The sequence below is a fragment of the Bos mutus genome, chromosome 22 (assembly GCF_027580195.1).
Source record: "Bos mutus isolate GX-2022 chromosome 22, NWIPB_WYAK_1.1, whole genome shotgun sequence".
Lineage (NCBI taxonomy): Eukaryota > Metazoa > Chordata > Mammalia > Artiodactyla > Bovidae > Bos > Bos mutus.
The window spans coordinates 57051885-57064110 of NC_091638.1; the positions used below are offsets into that span (position 1 = coordinate 57051885).

A 12226-nucleotide genomic window follows, 5' to 3' on the forward strand; every position below is an offset into this window, starting at 1 on the left:
CCAGCAGTTCCAGGCTGACTCATCTTCTAAATAAGCCACTTGCGGCTTTTGCTCTGACATCACATGTGGAAGAATGAGTAATTTTTTAAGAACCAGAGTTATATTTGATCAGAATAAGGTGCATTGTGTATGTTACTCATGGTTCTAGGACAAGGGGTCAACACTGGTAACAAGTACCCTAACCTTCTCCCACCCCTCCTTTCCCTGGGGCCAAGGGACACAGAGAAGGCAAAGGAAGGAGGTAGGTATGGATGTGAAGAATTTTTGTGTATATTTATAATTTTGTTCTCACATTCTGTACAGTTCAATAAAACCGTACCTTGCTGCTTCTGCTAGATTAAATAAAAATAATGTCACAAAGTAAGCAAGGCCATGGGGCTCTGCTCCTTGGGTTCAAAGCCCAGCTCCACCACAGACCAGCTGGATGACTTTGGGCAAGTTATTGACTCTTGATTTGCTTCCATTTCCTCATCTGTAAAACAATAGCGTCTATCACATTGCAAGGAACAAATGAATTGATATATGTTGAGTGCTTAGGATTGTGCCCAGAACTTAGCAGCCACTGTGGATATATTAGTAAATATTTCCTTGAATCCGTCACAGTGTTTAGGCTCAAAAGAAATGCTCAATAAATGCTTTTTAATGAAACAAATTCATTCTATTAAAACACATTTGGAACAGGGGATGGGGATAGAAGTGACAGCAAGTGGGAGATTCTTGGTTGGAAGTGGAAGCAACCATGAAGATCAATTCCCTTGAGTTCAGGTATTACCCTCCCACCCTCCTTTTGTTTTGTTGGCTGTTTGTGCCCGGGTTATGTGCATTGTGGTGGGAGAAGGGTTGTCCCCCAGATGTCACTCAGTGGAGGTTCTACTTGCTGTTTTTTAAGTGTAAAAAGTTGGCAGAAGGACAACTTGGACAGAGTTGGACAGAGTCAGGGATAAGACTCTGAACCTTCCTCTGCAGGAGGTGCAGGTTCAATCCCTGGTCAAGGAACTAAGATCCCACATGTAGTGTGGCACGGCCAAAAAAAAAAATTTTTTTTTAATTAAATACACAAATGTGCATGTTAGTCAATCAGCTGTGACCCCATGGACTATAGCCCATCAGGCTCCTCTGTCCCCATGGGATTTCCCAGGCAAGAATACTGAAGTAGCCATTTCCATCTCCAGGGGATCTTCCCCACGCAGGGATCGAACCCGGGTCTCCTGCGTTGCGGGCAGATTCTTTACTGTCTGAGTCGCCAGGGAAGGAAGCCCCAGGAAACAAACAGATTTAAAAAAAGAAAGAAGAAGAGGCAGTTTTAGATCCTCAAACCCTGGGAGCCTCGGCTTAGTTCGGAGGGAGACCCAGGCACCAGAGGACTTCATTCTTAGACCTCTGAGCACCTACTGTTTGTGAGGAGTTAGCAAGACCGCACATCAGGATGGGTATTATCTGGTTGAGTGGTTGGTGGGGTGGGCATCGTGTACAGGACATTATTTAGGTAAGATGTTAGTATCAGGGCAGACTCAGTGTGCATCCTCACGGCGCTTGTGGTCGGGGGAACACACTCCTGAGCACCCAAGAGTCATGAGGAAGCCAGACTGAAATCCCTCCAGCGCAGACTTCTTCAGGATGCTGGGGGCTTGGGGACCCCACTCACCAGAGCAGGTCTGTCCTGCCTCATTGGCACCTCCATGTGGGTTGGAGCTGAGGAAATGGATGGACCTGACAAGTGGCTCGGACTGGCCGCTACGGAAGGAAGGGTGCCATGCTTATTATTAAGGGAAAGGCTCTACATCCCGTACAACTGGTGGAATGGCTGAGTTACTGAAGGAGGTCCAGCCATCCTGGAGGAAAAGGTTTGCCCAGGCGATGTCGGGAAGTGCGGCCTAGGGAGCGTCTGAGGGACAGTCATGTTCTCAACCACGTGCAGAGACAGTCACATACACACCGACAGCTTCACCCTTTCTCTGCCCTCCACTCGTGCACACTCGCGCGCAGGCGTCACCAACATCTCAGTCAACAGGGCGGCCTAGGGAAGACCTCACGGCTGAATCAAATGCTGGTGAATGCTGCTGCTTTTATTACACCAAAAGTCTTAACATTTATTTGGAGAGGAACACAAAACTTGGCGTACTGGCATGCATTCTCTACAGCACGGCTTCAGAGGAGCTCAAGACCACCACGGTCCGCTCAGGAGGACTGCGCGGAAGGGGATGGTGATCGGGGGGTGGGGTTGGGGAAGGGGGGACCACAGGTCCTTGATCGCTGGAGTCAGCAGACCACAGGCGCTTCACCACCACAGAAGTCGAGGAACCACGTGTGTTGGGAAGGGGTGTTTCCAACAGCTAAATAGGTGTGACAAGGGATCCGGGTGTGAGTGAGTCCCTAACAGGTACAGCCTAGAATATTTGGGGGAGGGCAAGAATATTCTCCTCCCCAAATGGGCAGCACTGACTACAGTGGGAGGGGGGCATGCTTAGCACTGCATCTGAGCTCGGTGAAGCAAGCAGTTGTCCTCGGTGAAGGGCACCCTGGTTTCACAAGGGAGAGTAAGACATGATGGCGCTATCACAGTAAGGCCACTAAAGTCACAGCAGACGGGGACCTCAGACGAAACTCTCACGACTATGGGAAAGGGGGCTCGACCCTCTCTGACGCCAGGTGCCCCTTGCTGATTAGGCACCTTGCCCTGAGACCGTCACCTGGTTCCTTTGCTGGGCTGTACCACACCACTGAGCACAACGGAGCGGAGGAAGGGGCCACACACGTCAAGGGCACGGGACATCACCACCCAGTGTGGCGGCCGGTTGCTGGCAAGTGTCTCAGACGCCTTTCCCAGTTGGGCCGGGGGCCCCCTGTGTGTCTGCAGAGCTAATCTGAAAAGAGGCTGGCAAAGGACTTCCTCAAGCTCCGGATGGTCTCTGCTTTGGCTTCATCTTCACTGGCTGAAGAGCGCAAGAAGGAAGATTCAGAGAAGCTGAAGGCATTGGTCAGGGACTGCGACTTGCTTGAAGAAGATAAAAACCAGAGAGAATGTGAGATGGTGGTGTTCCAGGAGAGGAAGGGAGGGAAGGTGACACGGGGATACAACAATGGGAGCGCACACTCCCGCCCCAGGGAGACCGGGAGCCAGAGGAGAGAGCCAGCGTGGGGAGGGCTCCCAGCCCTGGGAGGCCCCACCTTCTCTTCCCCTGCAGCGCTGCTGGAGCAGGAAAGGACGGGGCCGCGGGGGAGACAGGGAGAAGAGAGGGGCTTGAGGCTCTTTCTTTTCCTTAATGCTAAAGCACCAACTGGGTGGGTACCAATCCAGGAACCCCACACCCTCGCCCGCTCTCGGATGAAATGCAGGAATGGGGGTCAGTGGGCTCATGTGCTCCCTCTCCCACCAACCGTCCGGGAGCGAGTGGAGCCGGTGTTGGAAGACCTGGATCAAAGTCTTGGTTCCAGCCCTCACTCACTCTTGACCTTGGGAAGCCACGTGCCTCTCTCAGAGTCTTGTTTGCTTTCTTAATTGTGTTCTATTGATGTCTGATAAAATGATCTCTAGGCCTTTTCAGCTGTTTCTAGTTTGCTTTTCTTTCTCTGATTCCTAAAGAACTTCCGGACTTGGCACAAACTCTAACGCCTCCATGGACCACCCTTCAAGTGGACATAATGGCCCTCCCAGGCTTCCTCGGGGAAGAGTTGTGAGGTGCAGGGCGTCTGGGGGCCACAGAACTAGATATCGGGCCCACATGAGGTTACTGGGTAGTTTCCTCAGGAGAAAAAAGCCCGAATTACACACATTTTAGGGACCGACTTTCCCCCGAGACACCAGTGATTCAGAGAGAAAAGCTGTGAAGGCCACAGGTAGAGGGGAAGGCCAGGCCCAGCGCTTAGGAGGGGACACGTGGTCTGGTGTCCCCGTGGCCATGTGCTCTCCTTCTTGACTTCAGCTTGTCTCTTTCCTGCTCGCCTCTGCCTCCAGAACTCCTTTCCCAGAGTCTCAGCACTCCCAGCCCTCTCCTGAACTCAGGCGCTGCCCCAGAAACCACCCTCTACACGAGTGTGAGCCCATCTCTTCTCCCATAGTGACTGGACGGGCACCCTGCCTTTCACTGGATAGGGATGAGCCCCAATACGCCAGCCGCTGGGCAGCGGGGACTCCTCTGCACACACGGGCCGAGGGCACCGGGACCAGCCTCCCACTTGTCTGGCTCAGCCCAGAGGCAGTGACAAACCCAGAGATTTGCCCTCAGACTGGGGCCAGAGTCAGCTCAAGAGTAGGAGGGAGAGATTAAAAGGCTCGCAAGCAGAACATGACTAGGTTGAGGGGAGGCTGTGGGGCAGGCGAGATGTGGAAAGTGCCTGTGTCCCGGGCTGGGGAGCTGGACTGGGGGATGGCCTGCCCATTGTACAGGATTGAAAGACTCAGAGAGGGCAGTCATCGACCACCGGAGCCCTCACCCGGCTCTGTCACTGATGAGCAGAAGGGCTTCAACAAAGAAACGCAGAGCTCTGAGCAGGGTTTTCCCGTCTCTGTACTGACTAGACTGTCTCTGAGTGGCTCAGCGGAGCCCCAGACTCTGCAGCCCCTGTCCTCCGTCCCCGAGAGTCTCATCTCTTTACTAAGATGCCCTCACGGACCACTCCCACTGCCCCGGGCGGTGGGGTCTGAGCTGACAGTGATGACAGAGGTCTGCATTTGGGCTGCTGGAGAGACACATCCCGGGCCTAGGGGAGGCAGGACTGAGTCCTCTGGTGCTACCCCCCCATATGTATCTGTGCTGTTTCCCAGGGGCCCCCGGTTCTGTTTTCTGAGGCCAGACAGTGTGGTGGGAGTCTCTGGGGTCACTGTTGGGAATGAGGGAACCCAAGAGGATGGAGTCCCTCGGGGTCTGTATGTGGGCCTCTCCTTTGATGACCACACCAGAAGCCAACCTCCTTCTGACCAAGCTGAAGGTAAAAAGTTGAGATGGATCTAACTACTTCTCCCTTTTCTTTCTGGGCAGCCTTGCTGATTGGCATACCATGAACTGTGAGTCAGAGGCAGAAAAGAGAACTTTTTTCTTTTTTTAAAGAAAGAGAGAGAGACATACACACAGAGAGAAAAGGAATGGAAAAAAAGAGGGGGAAAGAGGATTAAAAAAAAACAAAACCCAAAACGCAAACCCTAAGTTAGTACAAGAATGGGAGAGGGGGTAGTAACTGTCTTAATTATCTGTCACTCCCCAGGAAGAAAGGGGAGGGTTTGAGTTTCTAGCTAGACCTTAGACTTTCACTTCCCTCTTTCTTACCCTCCCCAGCCAACCCGACCATGCCCCCCTAAAAAACAAAACAAAACAACAAAACAAAAAAAAAACCCCATCGAAACCCAAACCCCCAAAAACCCCCCACAAAAGGGTCTGTGGGCGGAGGTCTGACTGAAGGTGCTTCCTAGCAGCTCGGGAGCCCCAGGAAGAGGGGAGGCGGGGAGCGGCTGAGCTGTCTCTTACTTGAGCTGTGGGTGAGGCTGGGGCTTCTGCGGTGGAGCAGCCGGGGGTGGTTGGGCCTCTGCCAGGGAGCTGCTGCTGGAAGGCGCATCTCCGTGGGTGGTGGGGCCGCCCGGCCGCGGAGGAGCCGAGGAGGAGGAAGAGGAGGAGGATGAGGAGGAAGAGGAAGGTGGCACTGATGGTCCTGGGGGGAGCCGGCGTGGAGGCAGCACCTTGCCTGGGGGTTGCATTCCTTGGGGTTGCCCAGGGCCCCCTAGGTTCAGTACAAGAAAAACTTCATAATTTAACCATATCAAAGGGTTTCCTTATTAGAATCTACGTCTCGAAGGGTGTGGTTATTTAATTACCAGAGGATAAACTCTGTCACAGGAAGCTGCTGGAGCCCTTCAGAGCCACCCCTGGAGGCTGAAGTCCCTGGTTACCCCAAGGACATGGTTCTACGTGTGCCTTCTCAGACGCACGACAAAGCGGTCACAGTGGAAGTGGGAACACAGGGCAGAAACTAGGGGATGAGCAGCCCTTTCAGGGGTGAGCTCTGCTAGAGAAAGCCCCCAGACCACACACAGGGACCACCCCTCCCCCGCAGAGCTTCCTCAGGTGCAGGCCAACCCGGCCCATGGGGTACTAGGGGGTCTCAAGTTCCACATGGCACGCACTGCGTAGGGTGGTGGAAAGAGTCCTGGCCTGGGGATCAGAAAACCCAGACACAGTCTATCAGCAAGTCCTTGAGCAAGTCAGCTGACTTCTCTGGAGCTCAGTGTTTCCAACCAGAAAACTGTGAACAATTAAGACCCAGTCTTAGTTATCTTTCAAGAGGGTAGTGTGTCAAAGATGACAATGGACAAGAACATTCTTCAGAAAGTATTCTGTGCCTTACAACCATCACTGACTTACACTGTGTTGTTTTAGAGTTGGCCTTTGTCCCAACCCACTCCATGCCTGGGTGTCTGGTTGCCACAGCCCCAACAGGGCTTTCTTTTAGCGTCAACTCACGCCCATGACTAGGAACTTCCATGTCTAGGCAATTCTTCTCCCTCTTAGTACCATCCTTAGGGGCTCCTGTCCCTCCCAGGTGTGTGTGGTGAAATTCTCCAAAAATCAAGTCCCATTCTCTCCTGGAGATGTTGTCGGCACCATTTGGCAAAGTAGCCCCCCCCCCACCCCATCTCCCACCGCCCACAGAAAAGGACCAAGATCCCCTTTCTCCCAGAATGAGACAGAAAACAGTCTGGCAACCTGGAGATCTCATTTCTTAGTCTCAGTCCCAGAGTACCCGTACATGTGCCCGCTGGAAGGAGTGTGCTCACAGAAACTCAATGGACAGCTAAGACTTGTAACTTAGTTTTCCAGAAACACAGGGATACCTGTGGCCTCAGGACAGGCAGAATCATACATCTATACCACTGTACATCCACGATTGTAAGCCGGTTTCCCCTCTACATGATACAGATTGATTCCACTTTATCATAAATGACCAATTCATACCAGGGTTAGTTACACATAAACAAGTAAATAAATAAATGGGATTTTGCACGTTGAAGAAGCTCTAGGTTCAAATCAGATAACTAGTAAAGATGACAGATTAGCAGATCATTTCACGTGAACCCGTTTTTGCCTTTTCCAAAGCTTGGCATCGTTTGTACCAGCATTTTCTTGTCAAGTACCACAGGTTGAGAGCTCAGTCTCTTGGACCAGACACCTGAGAGCTTTCCCACCTGTACAGAGATGCTTGAACAGCCAGAAACTACAACTTAACACTGAAGACAGATAAAACTTTTCCTTTATTGCACATTAAGCTGTACAAGAGTCACAAAAAAAGAGGTACTTCAATCACACTTCCAGCATTAAATGAGGTTCTCCCAGCTGGATTGGTACAAAAAAAGGGGGACAACATCAAGAAAAGCAATGGGTACAAAACACCTCAACTGCACTTTTACTGTGATACGGATGCCTCAGGCCACAGCGTTGTCCTTAGCATGCTGCCCGAGGGCACAGGACAGTCAGGGTACGCAGTCAGCTCGCGTCTGACAGCGGGAGGGAGCCCTGGTTCTCCTCTTTCCCACCTGACAAGACCGTGGCTGACACCGCCCTGCAGTCCGACTGAATTCAAATGGCAACTGTGTGTTTGTGGCTCACGAATGTCACATGAAAAGCACCTGGATGTTCACACTGATCACATGCAAAGAAGCAACACCATCATCAGCTCACTGCTTGAACAAAAATAAAATTAAAAAAATAAAATGTATCCCTCCATCCTAGGAAATGTTTCTTTATTCCTTTCTATCATTTCGTCAGATTGGGAGGTATTCTAAGGACCTGATTCTTAGGCAACCCACCTGGGAGCGCATACAATATATGTATCTATTTTACAGCACACTGACTACCCTCGGCATCCACATCCGCTAAGGGAGGAATCGCAATCGAGAACACTCACACTCAGTGCATTTCCCTGCAGTTCAGAACCTGCCAGCAGCCAAGACGGGAAGCAGGGCACGGACCCCTGGACACAGGAACCATGTCACGCACCACCATCACCAGCGATCCTCAGACCTGGCCATCCGGAAAGGCGACATGTCGTGGCGGCATTGAGGGGGAATGTGGAAATAGGGCTCGAAGCACTTCTAAAAGGCAAACAGCTGGCGTGAGACCCCTCGGCCCACGGGCCTAGAGGAAGCAACCCCTCGGCCCACGGGCCTAGAGGAGGCCACTCGGTGCCCCGTCCCGGCCTGGCCAGGAGACGGCAAGAGGAGACACTGACCCGAGGCCTTGTGTAGGAACTGCCGCCTCCCTGCCCAGGAGATGCGTGTCAGAGGAGAGAGGACAAGATGGGTGAGGGCTCTCCCAGAGCCCCGGCCCCGGACACACACAGGGCTAAAATCTGAGACAATCTTTCCTAGGGAAGACGAAGCTCTTCAGTCTCTGGACTCAGGAGGGCTCCTGGAACAGCTGAAAACTAAAGCAGGTGCCCACCTCGGAGTTCAGGAGGCAGTGTACCCTGCTCATGGGAAACGGGACAGTTCCGATTCGCTCCCAAGTTGCCATGCCTCGAAAGAGGCCAAAGGCAGCGCAACCGAGTCCTTCCCAGACTTTCAGCAGCTCCCAAATCGCTAAGGAATCACCACTGTATATGGGTCAAGCTCTGGGGAAAACGAAGCAGCCTCGTTTCCACAGAAGCGCACAGATGGCCAATTCAGAAACAATTTAGGGGGACTGAGATGAACACAGAAAAAATACTCACAAAGTCACTTTGATATTGCACGTCAGCGGCCCCATTTGTTTTTTGTCTAATCTCATAGCTAATTAGTTAATAATAAAACGAAAGGTACACTGGGATGTCGAATACAGAACACACTCCTGGAGATAAGCTTGTTCTTTATAGTTTATGTCATCACTAGAAAACACAAGAGCTCCACGGGCACAGCCAGCCTATTCACAGAAACTCAAATGCACCAAAGTTTAGCAAATGGAGAAAAAGAGAGACGCCTTCAGATTCAACGGATGAAGCGATGGAAACGAGACTTTGGAAATCTCGTAAACTTCTAGCTATTTACCCGAGTCATGCAGAAAGGAAGCGAAAAGCACTGAAGATCCCAAGCACACTCATGGAGGTAAGCAGGGGGTTGGGGGGGAGAGGGGCGGTTTATCTGAGTCTGGGGGAAGAAGGAGGGGAGTCAGGTTTGATCTTGTGGTCTTTGTTTCTCCCCTGTCCACCTCACCCAACCCCCAGGCCTATTGCACCCCGCATTGTGTAATACTTAAAAAAGAAAAGACTACCAAACCACCCAGAGGATAGTCGCACTGAACTTGGGAGAGGCACAATTCTTTTGTACACTGTTGACAAACAGCCCTGGATTCACAAGTTATACAGAGAAACGTTAAGTGAGTGTTACAAGCACGAACAGGAACAGGTGAACAGCCAGACAGAGGCGCGGACACTGCATCGGAAGAACAGAGTCCAGTCAGCACTGAAAGAACGCAGAAACGGCACCAGTGGGAGGGTCCGCTGCTTCCCTCCCCGCTTTCCTTTCTTTCCTTGTTTATTTTTGGCTTAAAATTTCTGCTTTGAAAAAAATTAACTACCCATCGCTTTAAGAAGCTTGGACCTGTTTGGGCCCTACTGCAATGCCATTACAGTCGAGAATATACTGTAAACAACCTTGGGGGGCTGGCCGCTGAGGCGGGGTCTTGCTTGAGTCCGGATCCTTAAGTGTTCCACTCTGGAAGACAAAAATGCAAAAGAGATAAAAAACGAAACTCCAGGCAGATTCCCAAGAGAAACCCTGTGGCTCTGTGGCGGGGCTGCAGTGGGATCCACTGGGACCTGGCCCAAGGGCTTCACCAGTTCTGCAAACACCTCAAGGGGGTTCTCAGCCTTTGGCGTATTGCTGGGACTTAAGTGAAGGCAATCTGGGGCTGAGAACCACTTTGGCGGGTAGTGTCCGAGACCCTTACCCCCTTTTCCTTTCCCTTCCTTCTAGACCCTTTCTAGAAACTTCCAAGAGCATCTGGCTTCTTCTCTGGGGGCTGCCTGAGGGCCAGCTACCCTGGGACTCACCGCCGGCTTCTGGGGGAAGGATCAGCCCCAGCACCAGCGGGGGCTGGGCCAGGTGACGGCTTAAAGCTTCGCGCTAACTCCCGCAGAGTTGGCTGACTCAGGGGTCACAGCCACTCTTTGGGCTGGGCTGGAACTCCCGCAGGGAGAGACCTGAAGGAAGGGGGCCGTCTTTTGTTTCCCAGGACCCTCCTTACCCAGAGGGAAGGAGTAAGACCTTAATGTTTGTAAAAGTGCTCAAGGCCAAGCTGTTTTTCCCTGTCTTAACAGCATAATTGCATTTTATCCAGCACCATGGCTCCACTCCCAGGCTTCCTCTCCTCCCAGCTGTGATTCTGATTATGCCCCGACAGGAGCAGAGACGCCTGTGACTTCAGTTTATCTATGGTTTGCACTGAAGGCAGGGAGCATGTGGAGCCTGAATTCAGCTCAGGGTAGATGCTCCACGAGGCGGGGGCTGCCAAGTGTGCTGACGGTGATGTCAAAGCCCGAGCTTTGGAGGCGAGGCCGGGAGAGGCCCTGCAAGTCCTCAGCATCCCCACTTCCTCTTTCAGTGCTCCTCTCCCTTGTGACAGCCCCCACCCCCCAGCCCTACTCCCACATTAAAACTGTTCCCCATTTCCATGGGCCCCTGATCTGGCCTCCTATCTCCCTTCCTGCTGCTGCAGGCCTGTTTTCAGCTCCACTACTAGGAGAGCAAAAGGGCCACTCTCGCCAGGGTCACGGTCTTTCAACGGCAGCATTGCCTACAGCTGTTCTACCAAGAGGATTTCAGGCAGTAGAAGGCAGGGAGACCCTCTGAAATGTCTTTGGTGCCACTGCCCCAGAGGGTGTCCATTCTATCCACAATCCCGATATCGTACAGATCACAGCAAGAACGCTCACACTTCCCTTTCCCTTCTTTCAAGACTTTCATGGGGCCTTCAAGGTGGGTCTCACCCCTGACCCTGAAATCCTCATACCCAACCAGCTAGAGCCCACACCTTCCAATCAGCCATCAAGACCCACCAGGTTTTCCGTCTTGGCATCCAAGATTCACTATTTCCTCTTGACCAACTCTGGTCAGGTCTGTATCATTTCTTGTTTAAACTACTAGAATAGTCTCTCAATTCTTTAGTCTCCTTTCCAATCCATCTTCTGGATACCTATTATCCTCTTAAACTCCTTCTCTAATTGTTTCACTTTACTGCTCTAAATGGGCTTCCCTTGTGGCTCAGATGATAAAGAATCTGCCTGCAATGCAGAAGACCTGGGTTCTATCCCTGGGTCAGGAAGATCCCCTAGAAAAAGAAATGGCTACCCACTCCAGTATTCTCGCCTGGAGAATTCCCTGGACAGAGGAGCCCAGCAGGCTACAGTCCACGGGGTCGTAAAGACTCAGATACAACTGAGCAAGTAACATTTTCACTGCTCTAAATAATTTACAGCTAACACTATACACATGCCAGGCAACATGATGAACAATGTTATGCAGTATTTCCCTTAAGCCTCACAGCAGCTCTCCAAGGTATCCACATCCCTGATTTTTAGATAAGGAAGCTGAGGCCCAGCTAAGTCAGGTATTACAGAGGCAGCTGGCACGCGAGCCCAGGCAGTCTGACCTCTTCCCGTCGCCCACAGGATGACGTCTGCATTCTTCAGGCTGACACCAGAAACTTGCTTCGTCATGGCTGGACTGGCCCCTTGAGCCTCTGTTCCTCATGTTCTAAACATGCCTGCTCCTTCCAGCCTGACCCTTCACTGCTTGTTCTCTAATCTAGGCCACTCCAGTGTTTATGATAAGTACCCTCCAGAAACACCTTCTCTCCTTTTCAACCAATCCAATCCCACACATCCTGGAGGTCTGAGTCAAATTATACCTCATGTGTGAAATCTCTCTTCTGATTGCCCCCTTTGATTGTGGTTTCCTCTCTGAAATGCTATAACAGCACTTAACAGACTGTCTTGTTATCATCTTGAAGACTGGGATGATGTTTCTATCACCAGATCCTTGACAGCAAGGACGATGAGTCTTCACCTTCTCATGAATTCCTAACAGTTACAGTGCCCATTTTTTCTAAAGAAAAATTGGGATGTATGGCTTGATTTGGTAATTATTTATTTAAAAGGTAAAATAGTTAAGATTGGGACTATTTTGGAAAGTTTAAGACTATTGTCATTCTATCAATGTCACCAAGCACAGGACTGAGCACATAAGAGGTCCTTAATGACTACT

The 12226-nt window shown here is 51.4% G+C and overlaps 1 protein-coding gene across 1 annotated transcript in view; it reads right to left on the reverse strand.

The window, feature by feature from the left end:
• Window positions 1-2064: 2064 nt before the first annotated feature.
• The window catches only part of SYN2 (synapsin II), a 158301-nt gene continuing 148139 nt past the window's right edge, over window positions 2065-12226 (reverse strand). The window contains exons 11-13 of the mRNA XM_070360221.1: window positions 9616-9676; window positions 5463-5712; window positions 2065-2995 (exon numbers count right to left, since the gene is read on the reverse strand). Coding sequence (XP_070216322.1) covers window positions 2860-2995; window positions 5463-5712; window positions 9616-9676 — 447 coding nt within the window. The 3' untranslated portion in view covers window positions 2065-2859. The remainder of the gene's footprint in view (window positions 2996-5462; window positions 5713-9615; window positions 9677-12226) is intronic.